Source organism: Saccostrea cucullata, unplaced genomic scaffold (genome assembly GCF_032062105.1).
Source record: "Saccostrea cucullata isolate Sc308-1 unplaced genomic scaffold, CSIRO_AGI_Scuc_v1 ctg329, whole genome shotgun sequence".
In the NCBI taxonomy this organism is placed as follows: domain Eukaryota; kingdom Metazoa; phylum Mollusca; class Bivalvia; order Ostreida; family Ostreidae; genus Saccostrea; species Saccostrea cuccullata.
This window is the reverse complement of record NW_026931985.1, coordinates 354,965-378,600: the sequence shown is the minus strand read 5'-3', so window position 1 is coordinate 378,600 and position 23,636 is coordinate 354,965. Positions and strand designations below refer to the sequence as shown.

Here is a 23,636-nt window from a genome sequence, read left to right as displayed (position 1 = left end):
GTTTGGAATTTAACAGTTAGTTTTCATTATGATCTGTCTTAGTTTCACCCCTATTTATCGCTAAATAAGAGAAAGATTTCAAACACAGAAGCGATGTCAGGTTGCCAAAACGCTTTGGTATTATGAAATGACAAAGACCTTGTTGTTTAACCATGTTTTTGTAATCAGAAAAGCAGTTTTTCTCTTTTTATATATGTAAAATTGATGGAAAGTTAAATCTTACTGGAAAATGCCAAATCTCACGGACAAATCTAATAAAAAATACTGAGAGACAGCGTTATGGGTAAACAGGTTTGAAATTCTCTCTTTATTAAAATATGAAATAAAATACTAGTAAATCATTTACCGCAGAAATTTTGAGAATTAAAAATTTTCTTATTTTCATCAAGGGCAGATAACTCTTAAAAAACTTTTAAGACGCAAAATTACCGGCATTTTACATGTCGTGTCGTGTTAATTAGTCGCGTAAATTTGGTTCATTTTAATTTTATCGTTACTTAGCAACAACTGCATTTTTAATTAGTTTAGATTTATTCAAAATTGATAAAAACCCCCTCATTATACATTGAATACCTTAAGTTCAACTCACCAAATCAATGTAAGTTTTCAATGAAACAAGAGTAGCTGCTGGATTAATAATCTGACATTTTCTTTTGGCATTTTGCCAGGTATAGAGTTCATTGGCATCCAATGGGTTACTGACGTAGATACATACGTTGCCATTGGCGAACATGTGATGCACTTTGCCGCTGTCCGTTGGGCACGCTTGTCCTGTAAAATTTTAATTCTTTTTAAAAAGTGAAAATTTCAGATTATTGTTACATATCCGATGCGATGAAATATTAAAAAAACGATTTTACATTTACAATTTAAATTAAATATTGAAATATTGAAATATCCCCGGGGATATTATATTCTCCATCTAGGGGGTAAGGACATAGCGATGCAATTAAGGATACACTGTTCTTACTACTCAATACGCATTAGTGGCAATTGTAACCGAACTTATAAAGCTTTAAGCTTTTCCCCAGAAAACTGGGATTTCTCATCTAGACCAGGACACCACCCCCCCCCCCCCGGAAATATTCTAAAGTTGATTCACCCTATGGAAATTCCACATCAGAATATATTTCCGGGAATGGGGGTGGTTGGGTGTACATACTCACTCATTATGAAGTGCCATTTCCCCAGAGCCGATTTTCCCGGCCCAAAAAAATATCTTGGCTAAGAGTTGACTGAAATCACAAATTTTCGTAGGGGTTTAACTTTTGGAGGTACGGAGAGACCCACGAAACGTAAAATTCCATATCCATTACTACTTAACATTCCCCAACTACGAAATCAAATCTCCCACAAACCAATATTTTTTTTCTCAAACAATGAAAAATCGACTCCACGAAAATATGTGATTTTACAATATTAATTTTTTTTTTTTAGAATAAAAATGTAAGTACTTTCGGTTAAGAGAATTGTCAAATTTAGAATAATTACGTATTTAATCATCGAGTAGCAAAATTTCAACTCATGGAAAATTGTTAACAATGTACTAGTAATTGGGATCCATTTCGAAGGGGGGCACTTTTGTTGCCCTCTACATCCATACATACATAATTATAGTCATAATATTGTTAGTATTAAAAAGCTGTGATAGAAGGGGATAGATCTTTCTCTGAGAAAGAACGAGGGAAAAGTTTGGTTCGATTCGGAGATTTTCCTACCATTTAGTACAGATTCCGGGGAGGGGGATAACCTAGGTAGGAGAAAATCCTACTCCACAACTCCAGTATACAACTACCGGTACCTTCAGTAGCCAGGAACTTACTTTATATGTATTTATTACGATATATATGTACAGTGTATATTACTTAAGGAAGTTGAGGTACTGTGAGCAATGAGCTCCCTAAATGAAACCCCCCGCTTCTCATATTGATACAATGGCAGTGTCCATGTTTTGCTTTGGGAAACCTAAAATATCTTTGGATCAAAAAGTAAAATAGAAGGTGCACAATGGCAATATGTAATAAAGATTCTGTGAAAGTTTCATCAAATTTCATTAAGTGGTATGAGAGGAGTTGCGGATAAAAGATGGGAGTTGCGGATAAAAGATGGGTACCCCAAAGCGTAACAAACAGACGGACGGACGTACAGACGGACGGACATACCGATTACTACATACCCTCCCGCTTTTCAAGAGGGGGTATAAATATATATATATATATATATGAGAATACCTTGGGGAGCTGTATACTGACAAATGTATCCGAACTTCGTGTCACAAAACTCGTCCGAGAAGCGGCCATATTGGTTTATGCTGCAGCAGTCCTGGTTATCTGCATTGTCTGGTTCATTTTTCCAGTTTCTGGCAAAAAATGATTACTGTCGTATTTTTCCCATATATAGAATTCAATAGAAAAAATATCTACTATTTGCTTGTGTCTTCTCAATAAATGATAATCTGTATTTGGCTTGGCAAGGAACCGCCAATAAAATGAAATTGCTTCCTATGGGCCTGATCAGAACCAAATAAAGTTAATAAAAAAATTATAAGAAGTCTATTAGAACTAAGTTTGTTCATTTGTGCAAAAAGCACATAACTTTTTATTGTTCTCTTATAATTTTCAATATAAAGAGAAAGAAAAAAATAAATAAGAGGTGCTGTGAGCACGAAGCTCACTAAATGATACCCCGCCTTCCATATAATTTTAATGGCAAAGTCCATGTTTTGCTCTGGGAGACCCGAAATAAATGTTAATCAAAAAGTCAAATAGAAAGTGCACAGTGAAATTATGTTATAAAGAATCTATGAAAGAATCATTAAATTTTACTCTGTTGTATAGGAGAAATTGCGGATACGTGATGGAAACCCTTCAATTTATATGAAGATTGGCATTGAGACAGTGCCCATGTTTTGCTACAAAAAAAAACAAAATATGTGTCGCATCAAAATGTAAAAATACATGTAAGCGGTGTGCACAATGGCATTATGTAACATAGATTCTGTGACAGTCTCATTGCGTACAGACAGATGGACGAACGGACATCCCGATCACTATATACTTTTACCCTCCCACTTTTCAAGCCTGGAATGATAAAAATTATACATTTTGCGGTTTTTCACCCACCTTAACTAACTGATAGATTAATCAGATAACTTTAACTATTTTTTTTTCAAATCTAATAAGTGAGTTGTGTATTGACCCCAATCGCATCATCTCGGGCCTTTCCGTCAGAGGTCGGAAAACCCGATAGGCCCCTGCATGTTACACCGGTAGGAATGGTCCATTTGTAAAGGGGGATGTCAGTATCAATCTCGTTTTCAATATTATCATTGTGACGTCATAATGATTAAAACGTCACAATCTACTGGCAGTAGTTTTGTGGTTATTGTGTTTCTCCGAGAATATCGGTGATTTTCGTGCCAAACGTTTTTCATAGATTTTATCTGTGAAATATTAACATCGACTGGAATATAGTCTTTCAAGACAGATAGCATATCCGCATAATGTAAGTAGTAATACCAACCTTTGTTAAGCTGCAATAATTGTTATTATATAATTTCAGTAAAACACAGAGTGCATATATTAAACAGTTTAAAAAGAGCATCCCATGAGTTTTAGATTCCTCTGTGTTTCCCGTATTTCAAGTTCAAATTATTTTTTTTTTTACACATTTAGAAAATGTTTCCTGGATTTTCTTGGATGATCATGGGAGTGATGGAGTTACAGAAATGGTGGGGAAAGAAAAGTTAGTACCGGTGTAAAGACGAATAATGACCCCCATCGAATAATGACCGGGGGTCATTTTTCAACGACAAAAAATGACCCCCTACCCGTAGAAAAAAGTCATTTTTTGTGGAAAAGGTGTCCTAGGGGTCATTATTTTATATGTTAGTCCTATATAAAATTGACCCCCATTGAAAAATGACCCCCTTTAAAGTGAAAAGAGATTCTTTAATTGTCAAGTAAATAAAATTTCTTTTTAATATTTCTCCTTATAGTGTTTGCTTAAAGAATGATATTCCACTTGTTTTTAGAAATCAAACCATGCAACAATCAGTTTCCAATACTCTTTAATAGAAAAATTAATTTTTCCTTCATTTCAACTTTTAGCTTGTATAAGTTTGGCAAATCCTATTTGACAATGAAAGAGGAGGAAATTTTAACCCAACCCCCCCCCAAAAAAAAAAACGTTAAATCAAAACAAACAAAAAATAAATGAAAAGCAAAAATATAAATAAAACTCTATACCGTTCAATAATACTGAAAGAGGCTCTAGATAAAATATTGAAAGAAGTTAAGCCTTCACACAATTTCTATCATATCATAATTTACTTCGCTATGATTAAAGCATACTTTAAATGTTGGTGGGGATATACTTGAAAGTATTGTGGCAGAGTAACAGTTGAAAATTAGTAGAATAGTAGATTATTTTAAGCTTATTTTTAGTCCCTCCTTATAGAAAAATAAAGGTAGGGTAGTTTTTTGTTGATAATCAATTTCCTCCTAAATTAGTAAGGGCGTGGGGTGGGTATAACACCTAAAAATATAATCTTCTGTAAAGCTATGGGCTAGTGTAAAATACACATTCTAATGCAAAAACTATACATGTACACATAACCTTTTGATTTAGCACACAGTATTCATTACATTTCTTAATTCTTGTTTTACTCCACGATTTTACCCAGTTCTGAGTATATTTTTCAGAGATCAGAACAAACATTTTCATTTTTGTAACCTCTTCTTTATACTGCATCATAATATGAAAATTGAAGACCATTTCTTTTTATGTCCCTGTAATCGAAGATTCGGGGGTATATATAGTTTTATTGTGTCCGTCTGTATGTCTGTCTATCTGGCGGTCTGTTTCTCCGCAAAATCTTTAACCTTTACCATAACTTTTCATTTATTGTAGCTATGTCTTTCATATTTAATATGTGTACATTCCTTGTGACAAGACCTTACTTTGGGTACCACCAAATTTGACCTTTTGACCTTTACCTTGGAGTTTGTGCCATTTTACACAAAAATGCCAAATTTTTAATTAATTTACTTTGGCTATAACTTTTAGATGGTAGATACCAGTACTCTTATACTTCACAAATGTAATCCTTGTTACATTAAACCTTTCTTAAGAAACCATCAACTTTGAACCTTTGACCTTTGAGTTTGATCAACCTTTCAAACACTTATCCTTAGCCATTAATTTTGAACAAGTAGTGATAGGGCTTTCCTATTTTGCAATTGTACTTCTTGTGAGAAGACCCTACTTTTGGTTCCATTGTATTTAAATTGCCTTTAAGAAAGGTTTAATCTTCGCTATATTGCCGGACAAGGGCATAGCTGTTTTACAAATACATCTTTTTATATATAAGAGGAGTTGCGGATAACAGATGGATACCCTAACCACTATATACCCTCCCGCTTTTCATGCGGAGGATAAAATAATATATGATACTGCTGATTTTTCCTGTCAGTACTGTAATGAGTAATGAATAAGGCAATGGGCCTATACCATTCAAACGCTTGTGTGATCTGGACAAATGGAACAGTCCAGGAGCCTGTTCACCCCTGTTTGAATGGTATAGCCCTTGGCTATATAAACGACTGCAGAGGCAGTCTCGCTCGATCTCTCTCTCGGAAACCCACAGAAGAAGCAAGAAGCTGAATAGAAGATTATAGGTAGTAATAAAATCAAGAAGTATTTAAAGGGTAAAAGAAGGATAAGTAAGGCTAGGGTACAGAGCACCGGTCTGTATTTAGCCAAGGAATTGAATTGAAGCACAAGGTGTAGTAATCCTGAGTAAGGGTGAGGCACCGAGTGCTCAGTTTAATAGGAACTTGGTTACGGAACCAGGTGCAAGGAGCCCAGTCATAGTACCCGGTTACAAAGGACCTCTAATCGTATCCCGCTGTTTAAATTAAAAAAAGGACAAGCATCCCCTATAAATGACGAATAACAATTATTTTTGTATATAATATTGATTCCCCATATTAATTATAGGCTCAGATAGAGCCAGAGGAAAAGTTTATATATATTGGACCCTGTATCTCCTGAAAACGGACCCTAAATTTGGTTACCCGTTACATTTTGGTGGCAGCGGTGGGATATAGGGTACATTTAATTATTAGAATCTGTTGATGTAAGTTTATTTAACGGGGTGAACTGTGTTCTGTCACCGGGTTCTCGTGAACGCAGTTCTGTTACTTGGTTCAGATACCAGGTACAGAGTTCTGTGTGCACTCTGTTAGGTACAGTAAGATTTAATATAGTAGAGAACCGAGTATTTTTGTTTGGTTACTTGGTATATAGAAATTAAACATGAAGAAAGAACAAGAATCAGAACTGTGGGCAGATCTTGAAGATATTGACGTTAGACGACGACAATTAAGAGAAACGTTAGAAAAGTTAAAGTCTACGCCAAGTTCATTTAATGTTAGTAGGCCCTCCTTAGTAACTGATTCTGGTGTAGAATTGGGGCAAAAGACTACTGACGACAGTATAGATGAGTTGATGGGTAAAGTTGACATAAACCCCACCACCAGACCAAGTAATGTGAAAGGAGCTATGGGTGGATACGAAGAATACAAGACCCAAGCTTATGATTTCCATGTTCCTGGAAACAAAGATATTTGGGGAAGAGGCGATGTTTATACCACACCAAAGTCGGCGTACACAGCAGTGTCACTGGGTAAATCAGCATATACTCCTCAAATTTCAACGCCACATGTACACTGGAGTACATTAGGTGTAAGCTCAATGTCAACACCCACAAGTGTTACATGGAGTTTTGCAAAGGACAGAGAACCTATGCCGACTGTACCAAGTACACCATTAAGTGCAGCATTACCAGTGAATGAAAACAGTGGTTATTGTCCTAGCACTACATGTAACACATTTGGTAAAACTGTGATGAAGCCTGCGACATTTGATGGTATCGGGTCCTGGATTGATTACAAAGCTCATTTCGAGGCATGTAGTAGCATCAACCTGTGGAATGATAGACAAAAAGGCTTGTACCTGGCAGCATCATTAAGAGGCCAAGCACAAACAGTTCTTGGAAATATGAAGACAGATAATGCTTGTGCATATAGAGATTTGTGTGAAGCATTACAGGCTAGATTTGCACCGACTAATCAGACAGAACTTTAAGCTGATACAAAGGTTCGGGAAGATTTTAAACAATTACGAGATGAACTTCGGTCGTAACTGCGAGACCTCGAGAACAAAATAGCCACTTTGTCAGAACGCAAAGAGACCAGTAGACAACCAAAATCTGATATATCAAGTTCGATACCAAGTTCCGATCAAACAAAGTTCCCTTTTAAGTGCCATAACTGTGGTAGGCGAGGCCACAGGGCTAAAGACTGTTATGTTAAAAGGAGAACAGAGATCAGTTGTAAAACTTGCAATGTATGCATGGCGACCCCAAAGGAGATAGTTGATCAAAAAGAAGTAACCGAGGCTAAGCCAAAGAAAAGAAAGTCGAATAAGAGTTCAGTCACTCAAACAAGAGTTGATGTTCAGTCTGGGTTATTTATAAAGGCTAGTGTTAATAAGGTGCCTTGTACATTGTTAGTGGATACTGGGGCTACACTGACGATTTTGTCAAATAAAGTATTTGAGAACATGCTTAACACTGAAGCTGTGGAAATGTCATCCATAACTCAGAAGATAGTATTAGCCGATGGAAGGTCATTGGATGTGCAAGGTAAGTGCACATTGGACATTATATTGGGAAATCAAACGTTTACTTTTGATGCAGTTGTAACAAATATAGAAACAGACGGTATCTTAGGTTTAGATTTTCTGTAATATATTAGATGTTTGGTGGATGTTTCCTCAGGGAAAATGTGTGTTGAAGGAGCTGAGGTTGAACTCCAATTAAAGGACCAGTTAGGGTGTTTCAGAGACAATGTGAATGAGAAAACATCGATTTCACCTAGGAAAGAAAATATATGTACTGAACAATTACTTGCGCTAGGTGAGATAAATGAATGTAGATTTAAGTGTAACCAGTGTGACAAGGCATTTGCCAACCATTCACGTCTAAGGAGACACCAGAAGAGGTTACACTCAACTACTGGTTTGCAAGATGGAGAAAGAAGTGTTCCATTGAACTCCAAGTCGGATGTTGTAGATGACCATGATAGAAATTCTGAATGGCAAGAGGATCCATGTGATTCAGTTTATGTGAAGAAACTTGAAGTTGGTAGAACCATCAGGAAGAAAACTTCGCCCAGTCTCCCTGGAGTCAAGCGCAAGGCAGACGAACTTGTAAACAAGGTGCCTGACCAATCTGAAGACAAAGGTTCAAGCCTGGTAGATGATGGTAAGGATCATGAGGCGCCCATGGTTTTACATCACTGTCCCTGCTGTAAGGATCATGTTACTAGGATGGATGTCAGCACTCAGACGGACACAAGTCGTCACCAGAAGACAGTCAGAGTAGTGAGAAAATACCAAAAGGATGGTGAATGTGTGGAGAGAGTTGAGGAAGACATTTGGAATGACTAATTATAGTGAAGTACTTTGGAAAAGAAACAATGTACATGTACATAAGTCTATTGTTGTAAATACTTGAATAATTGTGTAACTATGTATAAGAAAGGACCTCTTAACCGCGTTTTCTTGATCTTTTTATTGTCTTAAAAAACAAGGTAACCAATGAACATGCGGGACGCAAGTATACAGAGGCGTGGGTAGTGTAATGAGTAATGAATAAGGCAATGGACCTATACCATTCAAACGCTTGTGTGATCTGGACAAATGGAACAGTCCAGGAGCCTGTTCACTCCTGTTTGAATGGTATAGCCCTTGGCTATATAAACGACTGCAGAGGCAGTCTCGATCTCTCTCTCGGAAACCCACAGAAGAAGCAAGAAGCTGAATAGAAGATTAAAGGTAGTAATAAAATTAAGAAGTATTTAAAGGGTAAAAGAAGGATAAGTAAGGCTAGGGTACAGAGCACCGGTCTGTATTTAGCCAAGGAATTGAATTGAAGCACAAGGTGTAGTAATCCTGAGTAAGGGTGAGGCACCGAGTGCTCAATTCAATAGGAACTTGGTCACGGAACCAGGTGCAAGGAGCCCAGTCATAGTACCCGGTTACAAAGGACCTCTAATCGTATCCCGCTGTTTAAATAAAAAAAAGGACAAGCATCCCCTATAAATGACGAATAACAATTATTTTTGTATATAATATTGATTCCCCATATTAATTATAGGCTCAGATAGAGCCAGAGGAAAAGTTTATATATATTGGACCCTGTATCTCCTGAAAACGGACCCTAAATTTGGTTACCCGTTACAGTACGATGATTTCCACCATCGAAAAACAATGTTTACCTAACCCTTTAGGCTCGATAAATCTTTACTCCTTTAGATTCTGAATCATCGCATTGACCTTAAAATATAGCTATAATCGTATGTTATAAGATCAACATATCATCAACTTATTCCAAATAAGCTCAGGTGAGCATTCCCTAACAAGAAAATACTATAATTAACTATAGTTATAACTTTGACACTTTGAAAACTTTGATTTACTATAGTGATAACTTTGACACTTTGAATAACTTTATTGAAACGAAAACTTTGAAAAACTTTTGCGAAAACTTTGACTTTTTAAAAATCTTTGGCTAAAACTTTGACACTTTGAAAAACTTTGGAGAAAACTTTGACACTTTGAAAACTTTATCGAAAACTTGGATTCTTTGAAAAACTTTATCGAAAACTTCGACACATTGAAAAACTTTGGTGAAAACTTTGACACTTTGAAAAACTTTATTGAAAACATTGACACTTTGAAAAACTTTATCGAAAACTTGGATACTTTAAAAAAGTTAATCGAAAACTTTGACACTTTGAAAAAATTAATCAAAAACTTTGACATGTTGAAAAACTTTATCGAAAAACTTGGATACTTTAACACTTTGAAAAACTTTGGTGAAAACTTTGACACTTTGAAATAGTTTATCGAAAACTTGGATACTTTGAAAAACTTTATTGAAAACTTTGACACTTTGAAAAACTTTGACACTTTGAAAAACTTTATTGAAAACTTGGGTACTTTTACACTTAGAAAAACTTTATTGAAAACTTTGACACTTTGAAAAACTTTATCGAAAACTTTGACACTTTGAAAAACTTTGAAGAAAACATTGACACTTTGAAAAACTTTAAAGAAAACTTTGACACTTTGAGAAACTTTGACGAAAACTTTGACACATTGAAAAACTTTGAAAAACTTTATCGAAAACTTTGACACTTTGAAAAACTTTATTGAAAACTTTGACACTTTGAAAAACTTTATCGAAAACTTTGACACTTTGAAAATCTTTGGCGAAAACTTTGACACTTTGAAAAACTTTGGCGAAAACTTTGACACTTTGAAAAAACTTTGGCGAAAACTTTGACACTTTGAAAAACTTTGGCGAAAACTTTGACACTTTGCAAACTTTGGCGAAAACTTCGACACTTTGAAAAAATTAATCGAAAACTTTGACATGTTGAAAACTTTATTGAAAACTTGGATACTTTTACACTTAGAAAAAGTTTATTGAAAACTTTGACACTTTGAAAAACTTTATTGAAAACTTTGACACTTTGAAAAACTTTATCGAAAACTTTGACACTTTGAAAAACTTTGGCGAAAACTTTGACACTTTGAAAAACTTTGAAGAAAACTTTGACATTTTGATTTACTATACTGGTAGTTAACTATAGTAAACTATAGTTAACTATAATTAACTATAGTATTTTTTGTTAGGGTTTTGGCCAATATGCTTCTTTATCTAATTTTTGCTCCTAAAAATTTCAGCGTTAATCAACAGGGAGTCATTTTTCTACGGGGGTCATTTTTCTTCACGTGGGTTCTGCAATTTTTTAGGGTGGTGACACTTATTCTACGGGCAAAAGGGTCATTTTTCTACGTCGAATAATGACCGGGGGTCATTTTTTGCTGTCGAAAAATGACCCCCGGTCATTATTCGATGGGGGTCATTATTCGTCTTTACACCGGAACATTAATCATCAATAGTGGAAAAGAGTATTAACCCCCCACCCCCCCAAAAAAAATTGGAATATATGATTTCACCAATTAAATATTTTATTACATGGCTGGTAAATGAAACCTTTTAATTCAAAATGCAGTTCAATCTTAATACATGTACATGTATTTCTATTTCAGATTTTAAAAGACATGAAAAAGGACACATCATAAACCCGGATGATTTGGGAACTGATGTCGATACAGGACTGAATGAAGCGGAGTTTGATCGTTATGTTTCAGACGAAATTGACAATTTGCTTGCCTTTATTCAATCATCCATGTAGATGTTGTTTAACGTATTATGTTTAAATAAATATATTTTATAAACAACATTTTTTTTCTACAGTCACGTTTACGTGTAAGCAGTAAACTATAGTGTTTTTTTTTATTGTTTTTATACAAGAAAAGGGATACCTTAGGTACGGGGGATGTACACAACCCCACTCACCCCATTATTTTGCCGGTATATAGAATATTAAGGCCATAGAAAATTAATTTCTTGGTTCTCACCCCCTTCATCTCTTCCAAGGGTGCTTCATTGACCCTTTTTATTGCTAAATCTATCAAATAAAAACAATAAATCACCCCCCTCATCATTTTTTTAGGTTTTGTACAATGTAAAAAGCTGCCTCATCATGTTTTGGGGACAATAAAAAAGTTTTTTTTTTTTTTTAAATGTCTTCCTCCCTCGTCATATTTCTGAGGACCAAGAAATTAACTTTGCATGGCCTAAGTACTATTGAAAACATAACTACTTCTAGATTAGAAAACTGATAAAAAAAATTGCTTGTAATATAAAAACTTCATCGCGTATGAAATTATGTAAACTTATTGTTAAGCCAGCTGAGTAAAGGTAATTGGGGGAAAGGGTCAGAAAAATGACTAAATTTCATGTAGGTCGGTTTTTTGTAATATTTAACTTCCTTTAGTTATTTTTTGGTTATGATAGTGGTCTACAGCAAGGAGAGGTGTTGACTACCTACATGTTGGACGTTCCTGTTTGCGTAGTCCAGGCCCATCCCTTAGTGGGCGACTTCTGCAGTCCCATGTACCACCCTCCTGTCTTGTACACTTTGTTTGTCTCAGATTCTACATTTACCCAGTCCTGAAGACAAGAAAGGCAAAATTGTTATCATGGAGTTCTTTTGGTATGCTTAAGATTTATATACACGTCGGTTGTAATATTATAAATATCAACAAACGAGTTTTGATGTGATGAAAACCAAATATTTTTTTTTAGATGTTTGTAACTATTTTATAGTAAAAAAAATTAACAACTTTTAACAAGCCATAAAAGATATGGGAGTGTAAAACCATCACATTGTTTAGTAATGTGCATTCATCTGAAGAAACTTCTTTAAAAACAAAAATGATGTAAAGAGTAATTTGGAAATTCTATAAAGAGATATGCATAATTTAATTTTTAGCGACCATTTATCAACGAAAAAGGCTTAAAGACACTGTTGTCTACTTTAAGGTGGAAAATACATATATATTATAAATAATTATTATATCGTAGATTTCCTTAAATCAAGGACTGATCACTCTAACTGCATGAACATATAAGCACAGAATTAGAATTCTTTTAAAAGTGTTTGCATAGTGTATAGAATGAAACAGGTAATGAAAAATATAAATAATTGAATACTAATTCAACTAAACGTGACTTTAGAAACCCATCCACCACACCTACACAAACGGGGAAACTGGTAGAAGTGATCGGCCACCCCCACCCCCCACCCCCCTCCAAAATGGGTATTTTACATTTGAGACTGGGGTCTTTTTTTATTTTTTGCTTGTCAAGAAATTACTGGGTTAGACTTTTATAACACTGAAAAATTACTGGACCCATGCCTGATTAGGTAAGCTTATTTAAAATTACCTGTTCAGCATCATCGTTGATAACAAGAAGGTCTGCGTTCATGAGATTACATTCCTGTAAAGCTCCAGCATAGGTCTGGAGATTGTTTGTCTCCCAGAAATAACAGCTGTTACTCCCCTTCCTCTGTACCCACCCATCCCCACACTGCTGGTACTGGCCGATCAGGTCACCTGGGGGAAAATAGGTCAAGGTGTTACATGTATAGGATGATAAAAGATTATAACAACTTTAAAGTGCAGAAAAATTATTCTGAAGCTTTCCTTATGTACTCGTACATATTATACTGTGTTATATTTTAAATGTATAATTTTGAAAAAAAATATTTAACATTAATTTGTTCTTATATTTATTATAACGACATATTACATTATGTATATTTTTAAACAAAAAGTCATGAATTTAAAACTATGTTTCATTTATAGGTAAATTGATGTCATAGGAAATATAGATCAGATATTTATTTAAGATAAAGATTGACATGATTTCATTCATACCTGTCGTTTGAAGTATCCACACCGATAATAAACACCCTGTTAAGAAAATCCATCCCCTCATTTTTATTTCTGTAAATAAATATAAATGAAGATATTAGACCAATATTCTAGAAGATAAAAAAAATAGATCAAGTTGACAAATACTTAAAAATAAACTTTTCTATTACTCTTATTTCAATCAACAGGGTTTCTAGACCACCATCCCCCCACCCCCACCCTTTTACCCGCGCCGGTTTCACAAACAATATCACTGACCATATTTATCCTAAAATCTTGATATAAAATGACATATCCCCCTCCCCCTTTTCACGATCACTACTCCTTTAAGGTCAACTGACTTTTTAAATCATCGATTTTAATAAAGATTTTATAGAATTTCCGTTCACAAAAGGCAAGGTGTTTCAAAAATCCAAAAAAGTTCTGTTTCTTGAGTGTTGAAATTAATGACTAAAGACCGTTCGAATGACTTTTTTGTGCTTAATTTGACACAGGGTCATAGATCGAATACATATGATATCTCCTCAATCCTCCATCCAAACTCGGATATTATCCCACTTTTCGAATCCCCTCCCAATCTCTGAATCTGTTAAACCTTAATATGGTAGTATTCGCGGACGTAGCATCGTTTTTCAAAAGGGGATAGCCAGGAAAAAAAAACTTACTTAAAAAAAAGACAAGCAAAAAAAAAATATTCATACCCTAATGCAAAACCCTTATTTGTGCAACAACAAAAAAAGGGGGGGTGGGGGGGGGGGGGCAAACGACTTTCACAAAAATTGCTTGTTACTCCGACCGTAACATGCAAGACAAGTATATATCATAAACAGTTGTACCACACTGTGCTGTACACATAAGTACACATAAGTAAAATTTACGTTAAATCTAAGTTCAATACAACAAAGAATATTACTAGTTGTTTTTTTTATATATATGGCATTATATGCACAGTCATTGGTTTTACAATTATGTGTTAATTCTCTTACAAATGGAAAATTAAATCAACTTACCTAAGAAAATTAAAATATCTCTATTTCCATTAAATTTATGAAACTTGTTAGGTCATCTATCTCTTTCGAACCTTGAACGGGATGGTAGATAACCGTAATATTGAGTAGAGTCACGGATCAAACAAACAAGGGAGCGGAGTTGATACTACAGGGTTGTCATTCACCCCTCCCCCCTTTTCATCTGTCCAAAAGATAAAAAAAAAATATTTGAGAAATGTATTTTTCTCCCAATTTCCCATTATTTTTTCTGTTTAAATTAAAATCCATAACAGCACAGTATGATATATATATATAGTGATAACATTGTCGTAACGATAACTTTGATAATGTCTTAGTCAAATACATGTAACACACTGTGGATAAAGATAATGATGTCTAAGTCGGTATACATCTAATGGCTGAAAAAATCTATCGGTCAAATAGTTTATAAATAAATATATGAATTTACCAGTATGAAATTAGAATTCGTTTGTATTATACTGTCGCCCGCGTGGCACAGTTGTTAGAGCGTCTGCTCTAGAGTCGCAAAGTAAGGAGTTGATCTTAACGTCGCGGGTTCGAATCCCACTGTGGGACGTGGAGACCGGTCCTTTGGATGAGATCCGTATAAACCGAGGTCCCGTGTCGCAGTATATAGGTGCTGTCACGAAAAAGATCCCTCACTGCTCAATAGCATAGGTCGAAATTTGCAGCTCTCCACAGGCAAGTGGTTGCGTCTCCATATATATGTGTGCAAAATTCTTTTGAGTGACGTTAAACAACATACAATCAATCAATCATGTTCTGTAGATCACTAAATTCGCAACACTTTATTTTCGCGAATTGTGTTCATTACTTTACATAATCTTAAGGAATACTTTATTCTCTTTAGAGAAGTGGACAGGCTTCACCTACATCCACGTACATGTAGGCGAAAGTCTGCACTTCTCTTACGAGAAAAGGAATATTTATATCCGCGAGAATGAATTTTATAGTATATTCAGTCTGGGATTCATCCACGACTACTTCGAAAATGTTCGCAACTGAGGCAACATTCTATGTTAACACATAGATGCATGAAATTGAATTGCGTCGAGAAATATTCGCGAATTTCGAATCAAAATTCAGGTTGTCTGTCGTCATCGTTGTAAACTTTTTTATCTTCTCCAAAACTACAATTGCAAGGTCAACCAAAGTTTGCACGGCTTTTTATTGTAATATTTTGGAGAAATATACACTTACAGTTAAACAGATATTTAAAGAACGTGTCGTAAATTTAAATTAAACCTTACGTTTTTACTGTAAATGAAATGTCTGTAGCAACCGCTAATGATAAAACACCTCTTAGTGAGAGAATTAACATAATTTATTGTCCCCCGCTTTCGCGAAAGCGAGGGGACATGAAATCTCATTCGTCTGTCCGTCTTTCAATCTTTAGTTCTGTCAGTCTGTATAGCTGTCCGTCCGTCACAAAACTTTAACCGTGGTCATATCTTTTGAATGGTAAAAGATAAGGTTTTCGTATTACACATGTATATATATTAGATCTACCTGTGATAAGACCTTTCTAAATACACTATGATTTTTTACCCCGTGACCTTAACCTTGAAGTTTGACCTACTTTTTAAATATTAAAGACTTTAAATCGGCCATAACTTTTGAATGAGAAGAGATAGGGCTTTCATATTAAACATTTGTATTGCTTGTGACAAGATCTTTCTATATACTCTATGATTTTTGATCTTGTGAGATTATCCTTGAAGTTTGACCTTATTTTCAAAAATGTTAAATTTTCCTTGTAACTTTTTATCGAGAAGACTGATGGGGCTTTCATATTTGACATGTGCATTTCCTGTGACAAGATACTAGTATTTCCGAGCATGCTATGATTTCTGACCCCTTGACCTTTATGATTGACCTAATTTTAAAAAAAATCAACTTTGGTGATAACTTCTGAATGACATATGTAAGGCCGTTCATATTTGACACAATGCCATAAAAAATGACATTTCACCCTCAAAGACATCGAAAGCATCATTAAGCTGCGTTTCATCATTAGCGTTTGCTACAAAGGCCACATTCTGTTCCAAGAGAGATAATAAGAAATATTATAGTAGTGAAAAATTGCTGGAGACATTAAAATTTTCTCAAGGATCACTGGCCAGAAATTGAGGCCCCTAGGGTACAATGGGTAATCAAAGCATTTCCAGGTTAGTGCATATACAATTTGATTTGCTGAAATTGAGACCCCTAAGGTACAATGGGTAATCAAAGTTTTATAAGGGGAAAAATATTTTTCATTAAAAAATAGTAAAACATTTGCATGGAAGCATCCTCTGTTAGTACAGATTCAAATCAAACACTGTCCCCCAGGGATATATAGGTGGGGTCACAATATAGGAATAAATATGCTGACAAAGAGCAACAGGGCAACACTATCTCAGGTGAGCATTGTGGCACCAATGCCTGTACCAGCTAACCTGTGAATCAGGCCGAGTCGTCTAGTTGCATGATAATCTGTATCATGCCTAATGAAAAATGAGTCATTGTATTTGATTATGCACAATAGGCAAATTGGTACCAAAACATCAATTAATACAATGATCACAGTCTTTTGTTTTAGTGCAGAAACAAGTTTATATGCAGCAAAATATCCATGTTTTAAAAAAGGAATACAGTCCAAAACCTATGTCTTTCTCAAACTGCAGTCCATCTATTTTTAATTGAAATACATATGCCCATTTTTGCAAACGGAATAAATACAACTTTAAAGTTGGACGGTCCCCTGGATAGTCTGAATCTAAAAACTCAGATAAATAAATTTTACTCATATTTTAAAATATTTATTTCATGTTTATACATTCACACACAAGAAGAGAAAAGTGATCACACACACATACATGCACACACATAAAGCATAGATCCACAAAGCTATTTTTTCTCACTGAGCTTAATTTCACATTTACATCCAAGAACAGGAATGGTGATGATTTTATACAGTAAAATTCATAAACCACACAATCAATGTGATAAAAAAAAATCATACAGTGAGAACTCAATACATTTAAAATATACACTAACATATAACATCATGTTCTTAATTTTAATCCAAATTTTCATCAAAAACTTTAAATAGCTAGTACATGTACTTCTCAGCATTAATTCATTTTCATCATAACCCCCCCCCCCTTCTTTTTTTTTTATTTTCCCTGACCCAGCTCCAAATAAATCCATTTCAAAATACTATTCATTATATAGTAAAGAGAACTTAATCTGACACATGAAATTACCGGTATGCATTTTTAATACAAGTGGTAACAAAGGAACAATACAGGTGCTAACGAAAGGGAAGAAACTCTCTCAAACGTCAAACATCTTTCAATATCAATCACACACTACTCCATGTTGCAACAAAATATCTCCATAATAAATATGACTGAATATGAAGTCAAAAAATACAAAGGAAAAAACTTTCACCTCAAATAAAATTAATGAATTAAACAAAAAATTCTACCTTTATACATTGTCTGAAAATTATTTGTACACAGTAGCTGCTTTACGTATCCCAAGTTCCTATTACTGATTTTTTTAATTTTAATAAAAATTTTATCTGAAAAATCTCTTGTCTCAATTTTTTTTAATCAATTAAGTCACATTTTAGTATGCTAACAATGCATATATCATGTAACATATTTAATTTTTTTTTTCTATTTTCACTTCTTAAATTTTAAGAAACCATACAGTATACTTGAATTTTCTTCTGCCTGAGTCCAAACTTCCGATCTGAATGTCTTCATTTTTCCCCAATATATCAATAACTGGAAGGACCAAATTTTTAATAATATTACCCTATAAAATTAACTAGAACACTATACAAGTTTCTTGGCCTCGAAAAAGCTCTTTAGATGCTTCATCTGCCAGAAACCCGTAATAAGGAGAATGATTGTCTGAGCTATGGACCAATACAGAACTCGCTGGTTGGTGCTTTCTGAGGTCTGCCTGAATCGCTCCTCCCGATACTGAAATATCAACAGAAAGATTACTTATAAATTGTTCATCTGTTTACACAGTAACTTGGAAGTAATACATTAGACACATTAGATATGCAAAGAAGTAGATTCCAAAATCAAGGAATTGCATTGTATTTATTACAGGAGTAGAAGCGTAACATTTTTTTAAATTTATGATTTTTTAATTTCTAATATGCGTTTTGAAAAATCATAAAAAAAAGAAATCTTGTCATTTGAGACAAAATATTCATTTAAATGAACAATAATTCCCTGAAGGGTGAATGGTCGAACTCACTCTCTGATAATTTTGTTCTTTAGTAATCTGCTCCACTTGATCCAGGAGTTGTCGGATTCTCAGCTGGAGCTCAGATAACTTGTCCTTGGCCTGGATCTGGGAGTAATCCACGGCATGCTCTCCCACCTGGATGTCCAGATGTACTCTCTGGAATAGCACAGATATATTAATTATTGTGTCATTGAATGAATTTTCTGAATGAGGCATATCTAAATTCAATCTTCTTCTGCTGATTTGAACATTTATCTAATTATAAATGAACTGGGCTGCAGGCATTTCCTATATAAAAGCCCTCTCTTATGCTATCCCAATAATTTGGTAGCTTCACCATAGATACATGCACATTACAAACTCTTTCGCTGCTTTAACCAAGAATGAAAACAAGGTCCTGGTTATCACTGAAGGTAGATATTTAATTGAATAAAATTCAGGTACTCTTTATATTTAGACTGCTGGAATGCTTCAAAAACAATTCAGAGAAAACTTTTATCAAATACAGTTCAAGTTTCATGACCCTTGTCATTATACCATATCTTATACTGGTCATTTATGTCCGAATGGTCAACTTACCAACTGACCACTGGAAAACCAAGCTGTAGAATTGGAGTGAAGACAGATCACATGTTCCCCAGCATTATGGGACGTGAAAGTGAATCTTCCATCTGCTGCATATGTCTGAAGAATGAAAATAATTTCATTAAATTTTGTGTCAGAAAAGTTTTACATCTTAACAGAAATTTTCATATGTGAATCAACAAAGAATCTTTTAAATCTTTTAAATGCGTAACAGTTAATTGGTAAATGAAAATTATTATAAAATTCAGATTATTTACATGGAAGAGAATGGTTATCATTTTCTGCATAATAAAATGATAAAATAGACAAACTTAATACTTTATCATTTCTAATGTATGTATCGTAATGATTTACCAATCTGCACATATATTAAAAAAGCATGCATGTAAACAAAATATATATAAGAAAAAAACATTATCATGCAAAACAAACTGCCGCAGTTTCCTATGAAGTATGCTGAAAAGGGTTTTTCCTCCCCAGAGAGTTTGTGATAGAAGTCTGTAAAAAAGGAACAAAATTGTGGGGGAAAAATAAAGTAAATCATTGGAGTTTTTTAAAATGCAGCACCAGCTCCCAAGTTTGTACCATTCTATCAAGACAAGAAAAGGAACAGAAAAATATATCTACAATAAATGTCTATAAAATCTACAACCAAGTTTGCCGCTTTTTATTGTCTAATTATTGAACTCAAAAATTGATGTAATATTGACAAAGATATTGCTAACTTAATATGTTATTTCACTTTATTTACACAGTTTTGCAAAAAATATAAATATTGTATAAGAGTATGACTTTTTTTCTGACAGCTATTGAAAGACTCATTTGCATAAACTAACATCTAGTTAGTTACTAGAAATAGTGCATTGATTGAAATGTCAATCTTGTGATTCAACCATTTACATGAGGTGAAAAGCAGTAAAAAAATAATAATTCAAAAGATATACACAAGAGTTAATATATTCATTAATTTTTTGTTAAAAACTGTGCTAAAAAACCACTCTAGAGATATAATCCAGTGTCCAGTAAATGTAGAAGTCAGATTATGTGGGATTTAGATGTGAATTTTGCCGTGGTAATTCACTTCAGCTAAAGCACATGTCATCTTAAGGTGGAAAGTACTGGTCAGAGAAACTAAGCCGCCTTCTCTAACTGCTGACACTCACCCGGGACAGGATAACTTTTTCCTCTGGGTCCTTGACCTCAACCAACATCCCCACCCCTGGGGCAGAGGGCAAATAGTCCTTAATAGAATAGTCATAGGCCTGCACTTTGTATGCGCCTGGAAAAAAGGGGCCAATTAAATTGAATAATCATTTCTCTTTTTTAAAAACAATGCATGCAACTAGTCTGGTTTGACAACTTTATTCTGCTGCAAATCACTGCAAACCGCTTTTTCTAAAAAAATGAAGAAAGCAGGAGACATTAATGATTTTTATAATGGCAGTTTAGCATCCTTTCCATTTTAAAAACTTTTTTCTAATATGATTTTCAGAAAGTTTCATAATAATGCTATTAAAGTGCCATTATATGTCAGCAGTTTTGAAAAATTTGCTGCTTAGACATGGCAAGATTTCAGATCAAACTCAATACAAGTTTATCAACACAAATTGTAAAATATTTGGTAAAATTTTCAATGACACAGACGGATCTGCTTTTCCTAAATTCATCTTTTCCATGATTATAGAGACAATAAAATGTTCATGATTACTGATTAGTTGTTAAATTTGCGCTTAAATCTGATTTTGAAATAAATGTTGCCATGTGCTAAAATGTGATAACATGCATTCGTGTTGCCCTTGCTGTGTTTAAGTTTGTTTCTGCACTTGACCTTACCCGTGACATGACAGTTTTATCTTCTGGGTCTGTAACTTCCACGTGCATACCAAGTCCGTAGACAGTTGGTACATAATCATTGACATTTCTGTCAAACATTTCTACTTTGTAATGGCCTGTAACACACAGCAAAATGTTGAAAAAAAGGTGAAGTAGGTTTAATTTTGCAAAATATAAACACATTTCACTGAATTTTAATATATTTTTTTCAGACTAGAATCTATAACTGTGAAGCAGATGCTTTGTATCATCCTTATAGAGGCCTCTTATACTCAAAATATAATACCTCCTACAAATGTATCCCTGCCTGCCTACAAAGATATACTAGAAGATCTGTTACAAAATATATCCTGATCGTGTTCATCAAGAGAATTTCACGCAATGTATTAGCTTAACAAGATGTGTATTGCAATGGTTTATCAAATGCAAACTAAACCGGCGAGAAATTATACCATACTTTCAAATCAATCTGAAAATAACCAAGAGATGACCATATTTTATACCGAATTGAGCATTATTTTTCAGTAAAAATGTAAAACGTACCGACAACCATAGTTTCATCTGGGATTTCCTCAATGAAACATTTCTTTTCAGTTTCGCCGATATGAAAATATAGCCCTGATGTCAGTGAAAAAACAGAGAAAAGGGCAAATGCCAACATGTTGTTGGTACCCATCTTGGATAAATTGAAAGGAAGTTACACGTTGGCATGCGCACTTGTTCGCCACGTAGCAAAGAATTCTTTGATTAACGATCCCGATGTATATTAAAATTTTTGTTTTCATTTATTTTACAAATCTCTTTGGTGTTTTGCCATAAATCGGGTTTATGTAATATTTATTACTTTTTACTTATAAAATCCATTCTTTTTGCATTATTTTTTGCTGATAAACTTGATATTAATGGTACAGATAAAACATCACTTACTTACCACTTACTTGTACTAGGCCTACATGTACATTGTAGGTATGTAGGCAACCACTCTTTCTAACAGGTTCTGAAAATACTCGCAAAATGTTATTGAATTTAGAAACATTAATGTATAATTTCTTCAAAATCATCCTTTTCCGCAAGACACCACGGATCATTTTTACTAATTAACCCTCTTTATGCCGATATTGTCAGATGTATATATGTATATATAATTGATCTTATTGTATTTGCATATAATCCAATATATAGTTTACAACAAGAACTTAAATTTCTTTATAAGGCAAAAAACAAAAAATAATTTGCATGTATTTTCTCAATTTAGTAGTGCATGTTTAGGTGAGCACTTACATCATTCAAAACTGCCATAAAGAATATATACTGCATAAAACCTAAGAAATATTACAATTATGGAAGTCGTAAAATGAATATATTGCATTGTCAGTTGCGAAATAATGCTAGTAATTTAAATGCTGACTTATTTAATCATTTTTTAAAGGAAGATAAAAGTTGTGACATGTGCGGGTTTAATTCAGAAACATCATATCACTATTTTATGAATTGTCCAAAATACTGTATGCAAAGACAGAACCTAATACAAAAGTTTAATACTTTGCAATTACCAATGCCTTTATGTTTACAACTTATTCTAAATGGAGACAATAATCTTACATACAACCAAAATATTGCAATATTTGAACTTGTTCAAGAATTTATTGCAACTACAAAGCGATTTGCATGATATTCTATCTGCTTTTGTTTTTCAATTGTCAAATCACAAAACCAAAACCTATTTATGTTTTCTTATTCATTTTTTTTTTTTAATTTATACAATTATTAATATAATTGCCAGTCATATATGTTAAAATATGAATTTAAATTATATTATCAGCTCATATATTTCTCTTTTTTTTTGTTCTCCTTAATTTGCCTTGTCATATACATTTCTACTGAATATATGCATGTATTTATTTATATTTTTCAATGTTATATTAATATTTACTTGTACATGTATGATTTTGACCTTGTATTGTGGAAAGGACTTATATAGGCAGTGCCTGCTGTCCAATCCAATTATGTTTATCATAATAAAATATTGTTTAAATTAAATTAGGTGAGCAACTAGGACTTCAGTGCTTTTTTGTCTTTGAATGGCAATTTTCTTGGTGATAAATTTCAGTACTGTATATTAATTAATGAATTTGTCTATTTTGTTATTTATCAAGACAATTTCAGTACTTACTGCATTTGTTTTTAAATCTTCCAAGTGTTTTAATTTTCATTGCTTATAAATAGTGAAAGACCAGTATTTTACACGTGTATTAATTGATTTTAATGAATTACTTTGCTACTCAAAGAGCTCGCAAAAATAACACAGGAAAAGAAACTTTCAAAATTTTATTTTAAAAATTACAATCATTTTTGCAATGAAAGGCAATATGAGTTAAAAATGTAGATATAAGCAATGAATCATTATTTTTTTTAAAGATACAGTCTTAAAACTGCAACAGTGAATGCAAACAATTTTTCTTAAGACTATATCTATCCAAAATTATGATTCATTGCTTTAATAACTCTTTT

At 33.7% G+C, this 23,636-nt stretch overlaps 2 protein-coding genes across 3 annotated transcripts in view; both read right to left on the bottom strand.

Moving 5' to 3' along the window:
• The window catches only part of LOC134234213 (macrophage mannose receptor 1-like), a 33,475-nt gene extending 18,969 nt beyond the window's left edge, over positions 1-14,506 (bottom strand). The window contains exons 1-6 of the mRNA XM_062716269.1: positions 14,429-14,506; positions 13,426-13,494; positions 12,932-13,101; positions 12,033-12,154; positions 2,232-2,359; positions 590-771 (exon numbers count right to left, since the gene is read on the bottom strand). Coding sequence (XP_062572253.1) covers positions 590-771; positions 2,232-2,359; positions 12,033-12,154; positions 12,932-13,101; positions 13,426-13,486 — 663 coding nt within the window. The 5' untranslated portion in view covers positions 13,487-13,494; positions 14,429-14,506. The remainder of the gene's footprint in view (positions 1-589; positions 772-2,231; positions 2,360-12,032; positions 12,155-12,931; positions 13,102-13,425; positions 13,495-14,428) is intronic.
• Positions 14,507-17,232: 2,726 nt separating this feature from the next.
• LOC134234204 (transmembrane emp24 domain-containing protein eca-like) lies at positions 17,233-21,836 on the bottom strand. 2 transcript variants are annotated; one of them, XM_062716261.1, is made up of 6 exons: positions 21,669-21,836; positions 21,126-21,241; positions 20,456-20,533; positions 19,287-19,391; positions 18,717-18,863; positions 17,233-18,430 (listed from the first exon to the last, which is right to left on the bottom strand). In XM_062716261.1, exons 1-6 carry the CDS (start codon positions 21,799-21,801, stop codon positions 18,281-18,283), a joined length of 729 nt encoding a protein of 242 aa, XP_062572245.1. In that variant the 5' UTR covers positions 21,802-21,836; the 3' UTR covers positions 17,233-18,280. The 2 variants fall into 2 exon arrangements, with proteins under 2 accessions (XP_062572245.1, XP_062572244.1); XM_062716260.1 differs by lacking the exon at positions 20,456-20,533 and having other exon boundaries at positions 21,669-21,831.
• Positions 21,837-23,636: the final 1,800 nt, after the last annotated feature.